Genomic DNA, 16,404 nt, shown 5'->3' on the forward strand with positions numbered 1-16,404 from the left:
AGTATTGGAAGTCCTAGCCACGGCAATAAGAAAAAGAAAAAAAAAAAAGAGGTATCCAAATTGGAAGGGAGGAGGTAAAACTGTCACTATTTGCAGATGACATGGTGCTCTATACAGAGAACCTTAAAGTCTCCACCCAAAAACTATTATAACTAATAAATGAATTCATCAAGGTTGCAGAATACAAGATTAATATACAAAAATCTTTTGTTTCTTTACACTAGTAATGAAGTATCAGAAAGAGAAAGTAAAAAAAAAAAAATCTATTTAAAACTGCATCCAGAAAAAAAAAAAACCCTAGGAATAAGCTTAACCAAGGAGGTGAAAGACCTATACACTGAAAACTATAAAACACTGATGAAGGAAACTGAAGATGATTCAGCGAAATGGAAAGATATCCCGTGCTCTTGGATTGGAAGAATTAATATTGTCAAAATGGCCATACTACCCAAAGGAATCTACAGACTTACTGCAATCCCTATCAAATCACCCATGACATTTTTTCACAGAACTAGAATAAATGATCCTAAAATTTACATGGAACCACAAAAGACCCAGAATTGCCAAAACAATTCTGAGAAAAAAGAACAGAGCTGGAGGTGTAACTCTTCCAGACTTCAGACTATACTACAAATCTACAGTAATCAAAACAGCATGGTATTGGCACAAAAACAGACACATATGGAATGGAACAGAGAGCCCAGAAATAAACCCATAAATCTACAGTCAATTAATTTATGACAAAGGAGACAAGAATATACAATGGAGAAAAGACAGTCTCTTCAACAAGCGGTGCTGGGAAAGGTGGACAGCTTCATGTAAAACAATGAAATTAGAACATTCCCTAACAACATATACAAAAATAAACTCAAAATGGCTTAAAGACCTGAATGTAAGACATGACACCATAAAACTCCTAGAAGAGAACATAGGTGAAACATTTTCTGACCATAAATCGTAGCAATAATTTCTTAGATCAGCCTCCCAAGGCAAAAGAAATAAAAGCAAAAATAAACAAATGGGATCTAATCAAACTTAAAAGCCTTTTCACAGCAAAGGAACCATCAACAAAATGAAAAGACAACCTACGTGTAATGGAAGAAAATATTTGCAAATGATGCAACTGACAAGGTGTTAATATCTAAAATATACAAACAACTCATACAACTCAATATCAAGTTGTTGTACTCAACAACTCATATAACCCAATCAAAAAATGGGCAAAAGACCTGAGTAGGCATTTTTCCAAAGAAGACATACAGATGGCTAACAGGCACATGAAAAGATGCTCAACATCATTAATTATTAGATGAATGCAAATCAAAATCACAATGAGGTATCACATCACACTGGTCAGACTGGCTATCATCAAAAAGGCTATATATGACAAATGCTGGAGAGGATGTGGAGAAAAGGGAACCCTCATACATGGTTGATGGGAATGTAAATTGGTGCAGACACTATGGAAAACAGTATGGAAGTTCCTCAAAAAACTAAAAATAGAACTATCATATGATCCAGCGATTCTACTCTTGGGTATATATCCAGAAAAAATGAAAACTCTAATTAAAAAAGATACATGCAACTCAATGTTCCTAGCAGCACTATTTACAGTAGCCAAGACATGGAAGCAACCCAAGTGCTCATCAACAGACAATTGGCTTAAGATGATGTGGTATATATATATACAATGGAATACTATCTAGCCATAAAAAAGAATGAAATATTGCCATTTGCAGCAGCATGGATAGACCTAGACAATAGTATGCTTAGTGAAATAAGTCAGACAGAGAAAGACAAATACTGAATGATATCACTTACATGTGGAATCTAAAAAAATAATACAAATGAATGTATATACAAAACAGAAACAGACTCACAGACATAGAAAACAAACTTATGGTTACCAAAGGGGAGAGGGAGAGGGCGAGGGACAAATTAGGAGTATGGGACTAACCGATACAAACTACTATACATAAAATACATAAGCAACAAGGATTTAGTGTATAGCACAGGGAAATATACCCAATATCTTGTAATAACCTAAAATGGAAAACAATCTGCAAAAAAACTGAATCACTATGCTGTTCACCTGAAATTAACACAATATTGTAAATCAACTCTACTTCAATTTTTTAAAATTAAATAATAAAATAAAATTATTGGTCCACTCTCTATTTGACATCCTGACTTCAAGTTTACTGTTTCATTTTGATAAATCATGGGGAAAATAAACTATGATAATGCAATGCTGACACTGCAAATTGGAACCCATAAAACTCAGGAAATGCAAAAGTCAAGGTTCTTACAGTTTTATTGACTAGTTTACATTTCTTAAGTGTAGAAGATAGCCTGCTAGTATGGCTGTAAAACTGAATTAAGATAGAGATAGGACTCCAGTTATTAGGGTATGGACCTTGGCCCTATTTCTGGAAAGAGAAAAGAGGCAAAGGGTTAACTATCAGGGTTACATTAAGAGGAATAAATTAATTAAAATTAGCTTTTAAGATGCTTCCTTTCACCTTGAATCTTCTTGTATTTAAAAATCATATTACTTATTCTTCATTTTCTACTCCAGAAAATGTCAGGGGGCTATTTGTGTCTTTTTCAGGTATCTTAATTCCCCTGACTCGGTCATCTTCTACATAATGTCTGGATGAAATATGTAATGAGTAATGAATTCAGTAATAACAGAACATAAAAGCAGATTTCATCAAGAAAAGTAAAAATGTTTCAAAAATACACAAAATAGGGGGTAAACAACTTAAAATTTCTACTTTATATTCATATAAACAAACCTATTTGAATGGTGTGTTACTGTATCTGAGAAGTTTTTAAAGTAATATTTCACATTATTTAAGTATATGTTTTCATTCAAATCAGAGAGGCTTGTGGAAATGGGATATTCTAGGATGTTTAGGAATTTTTTTAAAGAAAAAATTACAATCATTGCAACCTATAAAACACTTAGTTAATTCACAAAATATAAGAAGAAAACTATACTCAAAATGGGTTACAATTAGTTAAAAGTCAAATAAAATTTTAAAACAAAAATTAAATAAAACCAATCCAAAGCTAGAATGAAATCAGAAAAACTGAAAACTACATAGGTAAATTACTGAACAGGTTAAACAAGAAGAGACTAAATAAATGATTTTATTAAGAGAAAAACTACCAGTGGCTAGGTGTTTCAACTAGAGACACCAGGTATACTAAAATAAAAGAAATAGGAAATTACAGTCATAACTTTGTGTTTGATATAATTAAAATTATACAAAGATTGTAGTATGCTAATTAATTTACAATAAAACATAAATGACGTGGGAATGTTCTCCTAATTTGGCATATTTTTTCTTTGTTGTCCTTTAAATGTCATTTCATGGCTACAGTGACAGTGTTCAAAAATATGTCTGCAAAGAAACAATGAAAAAAATACCAGGGAGCTCAAATATTTTTGTAAATGACCCTGAGTTAATTAGAAAAATCTGCACCCTTCCCAGTTCTTCTTCTCATGTGTCAGCTCTCATTAAATTAAAAAAAAAAATTCATTTCAAAGTTAAGAAATCCTATAGTTAACAGAACTGGGATCAAGTGGGCACATTCCTAAGTTTCTGTATGATGTCATACTAAGCAGTTCACAGCTGAATTTGAATTTGCAAGAAGTATGAATGAGTTTTCAATAGAAGACATATCTGATCTAATGGTAATTTTTTTCTCTATCGGCTAACTGTGCTGGGAACAGGTGGCCCTGCTTTCAATTATGGAGGGCTAGCATGCCAGTGTGAGGCCTGGATTAGTTCACCTTCTCACGGGGAATTTTCCTCGGTTGGGAATGGATTTATTATGGCTTCACACATGGAATAGAGCTCATGTCAGCTGAGGGCAGTGACACATCATATGATTCAAATTAACCTGCTGTGGACTGTTCCGTGGGGCTTAGATTGTGTATTAAAATGACGACATTTAAAAAACAGCTTGAAAGAAACCAGGATTGCTGCACTGCAATGGTTCCAATTTGTTCCAACTAATCTATCACCTGCTGGAGATATTGTTCTGCTGGGTTTCTGGTAGCTGCTGTTTTCCAGGTTTCTCCAAGCCACTGACCTTGCTAATGGGTAGTACAGTTGTTGCCTCTGAAGGAAGGAGGTTGGGGTTGGGAGAGCTTTGAAGGGGTTTTTGATGTAGAAGTTGGGACCTACCATTTGCTCTAAGGTACTATTAAGTGAACAGAGGAAATCAGGGAATACTCAAGAACACTGAAGTATTTTTTCCAAAAACAGATGCTAAAGAGCAGCATATGCATCACCTTGTTTAGATAAAATAATCCCTGGAAAAAACATCCGACAGGCTGAATTCAAAAGCTGTTAAGTTTGCACCTTTATGAAGAAAATTTAAGGTTGGGTAGTTGTAATCAGTATTTCCTCTACTCTTCAGGGTCATAACTTTTATTGTTACTGAAACCTTAGTTCAAGAGCAAGAAAAGAAGAAATGAAAATATACTATTTTAGAGGTGTAGCATTGTAGCATAAAGCATTCTTTGGGAATGATACTTAAATAAGATGTGCATATAGATTAAACTAAACAATAAAACAAACTAAACAATTAAAACAAACCATCTTTTGGTATCAAAAGATTCTTAACGATAATACTGCATAAAACTTAGAAGCATTATTTTCAATACTAAAAAAAAGGCCTTTTTATTTTTTAAGGGAAGAGAATAGTATTGGGGAATATTATAAAGCTGAAGTTTGTTCCCCCAGTCTTAGCATAAATAATATTGCTCTTAATATACTATTACATAAAATCTGGAAAAATATATTTTTCTTGAGTTGCCAAAAATCTATAAAATAATACATTCCTACAGCAAGAAATGCTTTATTATGTCCTGTTATTCCTATTGATCTCTCAATTAATATAGTGTAGCTGTACAGTGAGAGAATACAATTATGTTATGTAATAACATCTGCTTACATACTTTATATGACAAATTGTTTAAGGAATTTTTTGTCTAAGATAGTAAATTCTGGAGTAGTTCAAGGCTGTTAGGTTAATGTTCTAGTGGAATCCCACAGAACTGACATATCATTCAAAGTAATCTTCCCTCAAATAATTTATGAAAGAAAAGTGCTCTTGGTTAAAATGTTTTAAGACTTTGAAGAACTTAAACCATTTATTGGACATTGTATTTGATTTTTCATAATAAAAGTACCATTTAAAAAACCATTCATCATTGTTTGTATCATCCCCCTCTCCTGTGCCCCAAAATATCTGCAGTTTGAGTCTCAGTAATTGTTACTGATGGTATTAAGAAAATCATATATATATATATGTTTTATTAATTTATGAGTCAAATAAAATCTTGGTACAAAATGTGTTATCCCCAGATCAACAGTATCCATTTCACCTGGGAGCTTGTTAGAAATGTAGAATTTCATCCCTATTAAGTCACATTTGCATTTAACCAGCTCCCCAGAGATGCTCAAATGCACACTCCAGTTTGAGAAGCACGGCTGTAAAATAACTATTTCAATTCATTAATTTAAAAGTTTGAATCTCCAGATATATTATCACTATTACTGAATGGGCATAAAGTTAGAAATGGCATATATGTAGTTTCCAGTTTTAAGAAGTATAAGAAATACAAAAGTACAACTGTTGTAAAAATCGCACTCCTGCTACAGTCACATTGAATGACAGAATGATAAACATATAATTTTTCATTTGTTCATTGACATTTCTCTTAAAGTTCAATTTATTTGGTAGCCATGAAAATATGGTACACAATTTACCACTGACTTGAAGATCCCATCCCTTTTACAAACAAATCAATCAAATGTAAACTAGAAGGGAACTTTCTAGCCAAAAGGTGAAGACTGTGCCTGAAAGCAAAAGAAATCTGACACTAAAAGAGAGAAAAAAGAAGTAAATGCAAGTTCCCTGTCACTTGTCCAGGAACTACCCTTATGTTCTTACCCTATTTCGTTCATTCTAGCATGTTCAGTCTTTTGCCCTGCAACTGATGCAGTAAGAAAGCACTGTATCATAGCTTAAATAGCAGATATTTTTTCTTTTTCCTTAGTGGTACACAAAATGTTTTTTCCTACAATTGATGGTTGCTTGAATTCAATGAAATATGGTACTTCACACTCACTAACCAAGTATGAAGGCTCACACTCCTCTCAATCATCCAACTCACCCCAAAGGATTCTTCCAACTTTAATGACTCCCTTAGCCTTATCATCAGCTTCTTCACTTCCTTTGAGTCTTTAAAACCACAGCTAGATACTAATGATTAGAACTAGTTCTTCATATTCCTCCTATACCTTTTAAATTCCAGCATTGGAGAAACATGCTTAAGAAGAACTGAGCCAGAGTGAAAGGGCCAACTGAGGTGGTTTCAGGCTCTTTCTATTCCAGACGTGATGATGGGCCACCTTCTCTATCTGTAGTCATAGATCGTAAGTGCACCAGCATGCACACAAACTAAATCAGGTCCACAGAGGGATAGTTTTCAATTATCAAAATTCATGCCTTGCAGAGTACTGCTAGAGATCTTAAGACAGTGTAACACCATTGTTTTAAATTCGTAATGAAGAAACTCTTTTAATGACTAACAGGTTCTGCAGCACTGTAAATATAAGATAACAAAAGGGAAACTGAATGTAGTAATTTCTGTTAAATAAATAGCTAAGATCTCACGGAGATAAGGGAAGAGTAACAAAGAAAAGAGAAGGAGGAACATGAGAAGGAAGAAGAAATACAGCAGGAAAAAGAAAGAGGAGGAGGAGGAGGAGATGGAGAAGAAAGAAAAAATCTTTAGTTATGCTAAAATTAGTGCAGTATGAAAGTGATCTAGGTCTTTGGAGTCATAAAGACCGGAGTTTGAATGGCTCCTCTGCTACTATGATCTTGGGCAATTTACTTCATTTTTCTAAGTCTTAGCCTCCTTATTCATAAAATAGGGATAATTATAGGGCCTACTTCTTGGGTTTGTACAAGTATGTAAAGCACTTAGTACCTGTGACATAATAAGCACTCAATACCTTTTGATATCTATATCTACCTATTTAAAATTGAGTGTTAATATGTCCCAAGCACTTTGCTAAGCATTTGAAATAAGTGTATTTATGTATCTAATCCAATCTACTTATGTATATTATCTTACGTATGTATGTCATGTATCCTATCCACCTATCCATCCATCCACCCACCCACCCATCTATCCACCCATCACCTATTTTATTCTCTTCATTTACAGGTAAGGAAACTGAGGCACAGGAGATTAGATATAACTGCCTAAGGTCCCACGATTAGTGGAAAAGGTAGAAATAAAATCTTGAGTCTTTGGCTTCCAGTCAATTATTTTTTAATTGATAACTACTTTTTGCCAGACTAAAGGTAATTTTTAATGTATATTAATATTTGCCTTTTGATCTCTAGAATGGGCAGCCTGAGAAGAGCACACGTCTGGAGGACAAATGAATTACTCATTTTTGGCAAGGAATGTCAAGATTGTTAACAGACCCAATGTACACGTTAATAGACTCATATGAAAAAAAGTTTGAATTACGACTGTCTTACCTGGTCCATTAAGAAAATCTTTAATTTGTAGCATTACAAGTGAAGGTGGAATACCACTTTTGCTGTCTATTTCTCCAGGTACTGTCTGCAACCAAACTGTGCAGTAATCAAGGGCTTCAGGCAAAGTCTTCCCAGGATCTGAAGAGACAAAATTAAAATTAAAAATGTCAATTACAACACAAACATCAATTTTGGTGTAAGAGTTTGAGCTGATAAGCAAAGAAAAAAATGGTTAAAATATTGTATGCAACCTTCATTAATGTATTTGTTTGTATACATACAGTGCACAAATACTTGTATGAAGAAAGAGACGCTCTCTCTCTACAGGTAGAATGACGAAACCATGTTTTCCAGAACCAGGCCAAAGAGGAAAAGATACTTCAAATCTTAACTCATATCATCTTTGAGTGAAGGTAAAGTTTCTGTACTCTGAGCTGCTGACTGTTAACAGTTGAATAGATTTTTTTTTTTTTTAATGGGATGTTGGAAACAAGTTAAAGAAAAAAGGGGCAACCTTTTCAGCTTAAAAAGAGGCATATACATGTTCAAAGATGCAGTGGATTAGTACTACTTAGGGGTTATTTGATCTGTTTCAGAGTTTTACTGACATTACAATCACTTTTACTGCTAGGCTTTTGAAGTTAACTTCAGTAGCTTTCCCATAACCTTCTTAAATTATAAAATTGGTCAATCTTTTAATAGTTCCAATTATGACTAAAAGTTGACTTTTTTCAGTTTTGACTTTTTCTATTAAATACTGTGTATTTTAAAGTTTTTTTAAGGTTAATATTGTATATATTTTTTAAGGTTTCATTCAGCTATTGGTGATGGCAAATGGAATTAGCTTTTTAATGCTTGGCAATCCACAGTTTTTACTGAAATAGCTCTTTAAATAAAAACAACTGCTGTGTCTTGGCATACAATGTAGTAGGCTTTTAAAAATCTTCTAAATATTCACAGTTTTTCTTTAGTTTCAGGATTGTTTTACTCTCTGGGTTTTAATGGCCTCTGAATGTCAATTTTATAGGGATGTTCTTGCCATAGAGTCCATCTATTCCATTTTCAGTTGATGTGAAATGTGTTATTAAAGTGTTATTTATTTTAGTTTTTATTGATTGGATTGCTTTCAAGAATAGCATTTACATACTGTGTATTATATTCAACATATGGTTACATAGTATTACTGTCATATGTGAACCGGGCATATAAATTCTGCCTTGGAATTTGTATTTCTTGACCTTATCATGTGATCCTTATGAAATTTGGCACATATGAACCTTTATGTGATTTCAAAGAAAATACTGAAAGCAATTGATCGTGACGTTAGATCTATGTGGTAAAGATCAAACACTAAGGTAGTGCATTCTTCTCTTTTTATATGATCAGTGAATTTAAAGCAGTGAGAATATGTATAGTAGATCCATTACATAGTAACACCATACTATTCTGTCTTTCAAATATAATGGTCAAGTCTGGTGAAAGGATGGCAAAAAGTCTGTTGCTGGTAGGATCTATAACCAGTTTGTAGGTACTATGTAACCTGCCAGGACCTGAGGGTCTATTTCTAGGTTTCAGCTATGTAGCCGTCATCAAGAAGAAGCCATTATTATCAAATAAATAATACTGTGCCAGACCTATACGAGGAGACATAATTCTTCATTTTGAAGATGATACAATCTAGAGATAGAACAGTGATCTAATGGAGAAAACAGATATAAGTGATGTAGCTAAATAAATAATGAACAGATATGAATTAAATTGATATAGAAATATTAATATGATGTGTAAAAAAACTGGCAAGTAAAACTTAGGATGAAAAGTAAAACAATTTATAAAAATCACATATTCAAACTTGTATGGCAGAAAAGGATATCATGAATATATAAAGAGTTCGTATAATCAATATAGATACTAATAGAAAAATGGGTTGAGGATAGAATAAGCACCTATTTAATGAAGAAAATAAATAATAAGTAAAGAAAAACAAATGGCATAAAAACAGTTAAAAATATAAACATTAAGAGATAGTACATCTTAGCAATAATCAAAGGAAAAAATCTTTAAAAATAAGTAGGTTTTCTACCTATCAGGCCAAGACTAAAAAAATTGATAAAGCCTATGTAGCACACACACACAGACACACACAAATTCATTGTAGAACTGTTTATCATAGCAAAAAGTAGAAAACACCTTAGATATCCATCAACAGATTAATGTTTAAATAAAAAATGATAAACCATACAGTGTTTAAAAGAATCAAAAACATTTATATGTAATTGACATAGTAAGATAGCCATTTCATATTGTTAATAGTAAATAACAAAGCAGGTTGAGTATTTTTTCATTTATTGGCCATTTAGGATTCTTCCTCTAAAAATAAGTATTCATTTTTCTATTGGGCTCTTTGTCTTACTAATTTGTAGGAGCTCCTTATATATTACAGGTGTTAATGATTTGTTTGCAATGTGTAACAAGTGTTTTCTCTTGGTATGTTAGTTGCCTTTTAACTATATCCTGATGCTTTTTGCATGCATACTTTTTTCTTAATAATGGATTTATCCCTAGGTTGATTATATATTTTCCTATAGTTTCTTGAAGCATTTTTAAAATTTTATTTTTACCTTTAGCTATTTAATCCTTCTGGAGAACACTGTTTTATGAAAAACAGGAAAAAACTGCTCAGTCTCACTGTTAATTAAGCATACCCAAATTAAAGCAAGAAATACATTTTTTCACTCAACAGATTAGCATAAATTTAAAAGACTGGTAATATCTTGTGTGTGGGAGGAGGAAAAATTGATCCTACCATGTATGGTGGATAAGAGTGTAAAGAGGGTTGAAACGAGTGTCTACCAAAATCCTAAATATCCATGCCCTTGTAATCAGAAAGGCCACTGTAGGAATCTATCTTAAAGAAATAATTAAGAATACATAGAAAATGTCCAAAAGAGTTGACTACAGTATCATGTGAAATATTAAAAATCTGGAACAAAATAAAACTAAATATCTATCTATAGAGAAATGGTTAAATAAATTACGAATACATTGTGAATACTGCATAGAATACTATGCTGCTGATAAAAAGAAGGGAGTGAATCTGATGTACTGATATAGAAAAGCTTTAAACTGTCTTGTTAAGTGAATAAAACAAAGAAACTGACAACCAGCTTTAGTAAATTCAAAAGTAAAAGGCATATCTGCGTACATACATACATACATACATACACACATATCTATCTATACCTTTTATTCTACTGGAAGACAATCATCTTTAGGATGATCCTAAGCACAAACTGATATATGGAACTATAATTTTAGGACTACATATCAAACATTTACAAAAATTAAAATAAGAAAAAAACACTTCAAAGGATATTTGATTCCTACCTTCATCAAGGTATAGAATAGACTGGGGGAGCGGCAAATTCTGATGATGTGAATGAGAGTTTTCCAAGTAGGGGAGATGGGTTTTACACAGGTTGCTGTGTAAAGTTAAAGGGCCTTGCCATCTGGCACCCAGCACAGGAGTCTGCACTGGGGCAATTGAAGAGGAATGGGACTTAACACAGTCAGAGTAAACAATCTGGCAATAGTAGGAAGCAGAATAGGAATTACGAATTAAAGAAAATGTAAAAGTCTAGGAAAGGTATCCAAGGAAGTAAAAATTTCAATGACTATTTCCCAACAAAGTTTTACTGGTCTAATGATATTATTGGTTTAATATTATTACACCCCTGGTTTAAAAAGTACAGCTGCATTTAGAGGGCTGCTAGAAGAAGAGAATAACTGAAATTAAGAACACTGAGGAAAATACAGGTTCATGGTTGATGAATACTGAATGTATGACAGGGCTGGTGGCTACTCTCCTAGTTTTGGCTAAAATCTCTACTCTGGATATGCCTGTAGTCACTGTGGTGAGATGAAGCAGCAGTAGTAGCAGAAACATATGTCAGAATCCCAGAGAATAGCTCAGGTTTGTAAGTCACTATTTAGTCCCTCTTGCTCTAATGGCTAGATGATGTGGGGCATGACTTCTAGACTTCCTGAACTGTCTTCAATTTAGCTTCTCCTGAATTCCATCATCAGACCTAGAAAATAGGACTCATATTACACATTCCTTGAGGTCAATATAGTTGGAAAAGCACCAGATAAACCAAGATTAAAGGAGCCTGTGAATATAATACAAATGGAGTGACAAATAGGGATGACTTTTTCATACTGGAGGCTCCTTTAGACTTTGCCAGTTTTCTTCTTCATACTCAGCGAACACCTATTTATTTAAGTATAGGAAGCTCTCAAAAGAATAAGATCCTGCTGATGTTGATGAGCACGATTACGTTTACACTCTTGTCCCTAAGCCTAAGAAACAGGAGAAAGCCATATCTTATCAGGAGTAACAGAATGTGGGAAATGGGTCAGAACAAATGACAAACTGCTCACAGCCATAAATCCTGTTCAAAGTCAGTTAGAACTCACTTCAAGGAGACATTGGTATTGACAAAGTTATTTGTTTTTCTTCTGGGTTGACCTGGACTCCAGAATAAAATACTTCATCATATCATGTCACAAAGAACACTCAAAGGGAAGATTCAGAGTCTCAAGTCCACTCCCAGATGGATTAAGGTACTCCTGGCTTTTATAGAGACTTGATTCAGATTATATTCTTTGTGCTGGTAGATTACTTTGCTCTTCTTCACAAAACTTTCGTTTCACTTAACTGCTTGGGAGGTCTTCCTCTGACTCTGATAAAGTGAGTTTTGTAGTGCTGCTCATTATTGTTATTTTTTAACCCTTAGCAGATATTCACAGAGTTAAGTATGTCTTTGCTTAACATCTGAATTATATAAAATATAACATGACTCATGTGGCCAACTCAAAATGAAACTTTAAAAATGAACTTGTTTATTTTCTATGCAATCTTCTACTTACAAAAAATTTATTTTCCAAGCTCATATAGAACAGCTGAGTGCTGAAGATTTTGTAAGCTTCCTGATTACTCTGCTTTGTTCTACTATGTGGCAGGATATTTCTTTTTCATAACTGAATTCATAAGCTGAATTTTTGGTAAGGTCCCAATGAGGAGACATTTTCCCACAGATTTCAGTGAGAATTTCCTCATTTTCAGATTGACATAATACTGAACATATAATGAAGTCCAGTTACACCAGATATCTGGTATCTTTTATACCAGATACTTCTGTCTAGTTAATTTTATACAAGATACTTCTTTTTTTTTTGCCATATGAGTAAAAACTTTGAATTTTAAAAAGCCTTGCGCCATAAGAATCTCTTTATTTGAAAGTTAAATATCTGTTTTAAAGAGAACTAGAGTGAGACTCCAAACCAACATCATTTTCTTCCTCATTTTCCCCTCCCTTCTGTGACAGTTATTTTTACCAACCACAGGTTTACAATGGATTTGATAATGCATACCTGTTACTCCTTTCTCTTGGCTACTTTTGTGCTCAGGAACACCTCTAATAAGTGAATTGGTTAGAGAAGGGCAGCAGGAGAAATTAGCCCAACAGTTATTTTCCCTGAAAGTTCCAGGCAATGTTTTCACGGAGGAAGATGCAAGTAACTACAGTCATAATAATGTTTTTGACTCATGATACCCTTGGTCTTTTACATTCTATGGAAGATGAGTGCTAACTTAAAAATGGAGCAATGTCAAGGGAACAAAATTTTCCCATGATGGAGAGTTCTTGTAAATTTGTGTTACCAGAAAAAAATATTATTAGTTGAAATTTGGGGGACACATCCTGAAAAATAAACTTTTGATTAATTGGGTTTTGGTGTACCTCACTTTAAGCATGTTTTCTTCAGTAAGCAAATAATTTGTCATCTTATTCCTGGTATTAGCTTCTTGCTGTATTAATGTAATCCTGGCTAACAAAATCTTTCTTGATATTATCAACAACTTTTGAAATTATATCATGCTTTTTCAATCCTACGGATGCTAATATTAGCATTACTGATGATATATAATTAAAATTAATGTGTTCCCTAAACTATTACTGTAGATTTAATTTCAGCAACTTTTGGCTTTGATGCCATATTGCATTGAGTTTTCTTTCTCCCCCCCACTCCCCGCCTCCCCCAGCACTGAGTTTCCTTTCTCGAGATTTACTTGTCTCCATTTTACCAATTCCAGAAAGTCCGGAAGGATCTACTGTTTGTTTTTTTAAAAGAAAAACAGACTATATATTTTATCCACCTTTAAAAAAGTTTTCAATGACCTGTTATTATTAGTCACAAGCATACTGAAGTCTGTCATAGGTAATGAGCCCAGGCCTATCCCAGGCTGCCACAGAACCAAAGTGGCATCTATGGCTGCTTAGGGAGATTGGTTCTCTTTGGCCTGAGGTATCCAGAGCTGTCATGTTTATGAAAGAGCATTTAAGTGACTTTTGATGAACTCTTGAGGGACAACTGACAGGTGATAAGATACTGTCACATGCAAGAGGTTTGTGAAACAGTTTATCACTGGCCCAGGACTTACTGAACAAAGACTTTCTTTCATGGAGCTTTCTAACATTTTGTTCTATAGATGAGTTTATATCACTTTATAACACAGGAAAAAATGTAGGGTAATGAAAGAACATGAACTCTGGAGGTACACAAATCTGGGTATAAATCCTGACTCCTTAAACTGGGTAAATTTAATTTTAACTTCCTTGAGTCCCAGTTTGTTTCCAAAATGGGGATAATAAATTGTGGGGATGTTGAGAATATTATATTAGATAATATATGTAAGTGGTTTGTATGGGACATGTCATGGTAGGAGTTCAATAAACAGTTACTATATTGTTTCTTAAGCACAAACTCTAAACAAAATAGGAGTATGTGTGTGGTATATCTTTCAAGTGTCTATTATTCTTACTTTCTTGTTTTTGTTTTTTTTAATTTTGAAAAATCTTTATGACTTATCTAAAATCAGAATAATATAATATAAAAGGTAAAAAATAAAAAGCATTGTTTATTAGTGGAAATTACACTCAATTTTGATCTTAGAAGCCAGTAAACTTCTTTATATTTAACTTTTAAAATAATAATTATTGAGGTTTGAAATACTAGTCAACCTATTTTACTTCCCTATCAAACACTTTTGGCTAAGGAGAAATTATACACCTGACAACTTCTCTGCATTTTGGTTCTGATAATTATCAGAATTATATTCTCACCTTCTTTCTCATCATTTAGAAATACTTGGCCTACATATGAGTCAAGGATGTAAATAATCTGCAAGCCAAAGGTGACTCCTTTCCATATTTTAAACTAGAAGTTAGAGACTCCTTTTACAAAGGTATCTGAGTATATCAACCTTCATACAAAGAAGAGATTGAAATGACACTTTAAAATAATTTATAAGTAAACATGGTGAGTCCACCAGGATTTCAATTTCACAGGGCTTTCTTTTTTAAGGACGATCAAGAAGAGTTCATAACTAGCCAGAGTAGGGAGGGAGAAAATACCTAAAGAGGAATTAGGGTAATAGGTAAAGGCTTAGAGATTCCCTACTTTCCCTTCTGCTCTCTGACTTCATTGACAAGATGTTCCTAGATGATTCTTTAGCTGAATCCTTTTATAACCAGTCAAGAATACACAAAGGTTTTCCTTAACAGAAATTGAATAAAATTTAAAGGGAAGCATTTTGGGAGGGTCTATTGTACTAAATCAATTTGCCTCTATCTATAAAATTGATATGGTTACAGCTCCCAAGGGCCTCTTTCAGAAGCCATGGTTGTACTTGGTTTTGGTATGCTCAAAAACGGTTGGAAGAATAACTTCCTGCAATGAGTGGTTACTTTCAGAATAGTCACCTTCCAACCACTGGACATGTAAAAGGCAAAGCTTCAGGTTTGCTGAGTTTCTTATGTTTTTCTGTATTTTATGATCCTTAGTTTAATGGCTATCTTATTATTATTAGTTTTTTAATGTAGCCACAGAAGCAAATGTAGTCCATGAGGGACTTCCCTGGTGGTGCAGTGGTTAAGGAATCCACCTGCGAATGCAGGGGACACAGGTTTGATCCCTGGTCCAGGAAGATCCCAGATGCTGCGGAGCAACTAAGCCCGTGCACCACAACTACTGAGCCCGTGCACCTAGAGCCCGTGCTCTGCAACAAGAGAAGCCACCGCAATGAGAAGCCTGCGCACCGCAATGAAGAGTAGCCCCGTGCACAGCAATGAAGACCCAATGCAGCCAAAAATAAATAAATAAATAAAGTTTTTAAAAAAAATGTAGTCCATGAAGCCTCTACAATACCTGAAAATTAAATCGTGGAGGAACCTAGATCCATAAAACACAGTAACAATGCAATGTTACAACAGCAAAATCAACCAAGAAACCAGTTCTAAATTGCTATGGATGCAAGGTCAGTGCCACTGTCTCCTTGTCGATATCTAGGCATTTGACTAACTCCATAAGTGTTTTTTCACCTCATAAGATGTGACAGGAAGGGAAGAGATTTCCTGGTTTGAAATCCCAAGCCTGAAGCCCACAGGAAGAGAAAGAGGAAAAGATTAAAATGGCTGCTGGCATGTGTCATCATCAGTGTCCATTGGTTCTTATTTTTAGAACCAAATCTTCCATATCTTGCTAGAAGAAAGTGCATTCTTTCTACTTAATGATGCTAATCAGCAGATAATATGTGAAATATCATTTCAATGAATTCCTTTTATGTTCTAGGCTGTTCTGTGTTGTTCCTGATCTCTTTCCTATTTTGTTACTTTCATGTTAAATTCTAATGTGGGCTTCAGATATTATATATGACATCTGATTAAAATTCAGAACAAGGAAAGAAAGGGTGCTGTCCAGTCA

The 16,404-nt window shown here is 33.8% G+C and overlaps 1 protein-coding gene across 10 annotated transcripts in view; it reads right to left on the minus strand.

Annotated features, from left to right (window-relative positions):
• VPS13B (vacuolar protein sorting 13 homolog B) overlaps positions 1-16,404 on the minus strand; it is a 769,553-nt gene that overhangs the window by 210,032 nt on the left and 543,117 nt on the right. For all 10 annotated transcript variants that reach the window (XM_057531718.1, XM_057531717.1, XM_057531723.1 and 7 more), the window contains one exon: positions 7,582-7,719. In XM_057531718.1, the coding sequence (XP_057387701.1) occupies positions 7,582-7,719 (138 nt within the window). The remainder of the gene's footprint in view (positions 1-7,581; positions 7,720-16,404) is intronic.

The sequence above is a fragment of the Balaenoptera acutorostrata genome, chromosome 17 (assembly GCF_949987535.1).
Source record: "Balaenoptera acutorostrata chromosome 17, mBalAcu1.1, whole genome shotgun sequence".
NCBI lineage: Eukaryota > Metazoa > Chordata > Mammalia > Artiodactyla > Balaenopteridae > Balaenoptera > Balaenoptera acutorostrata.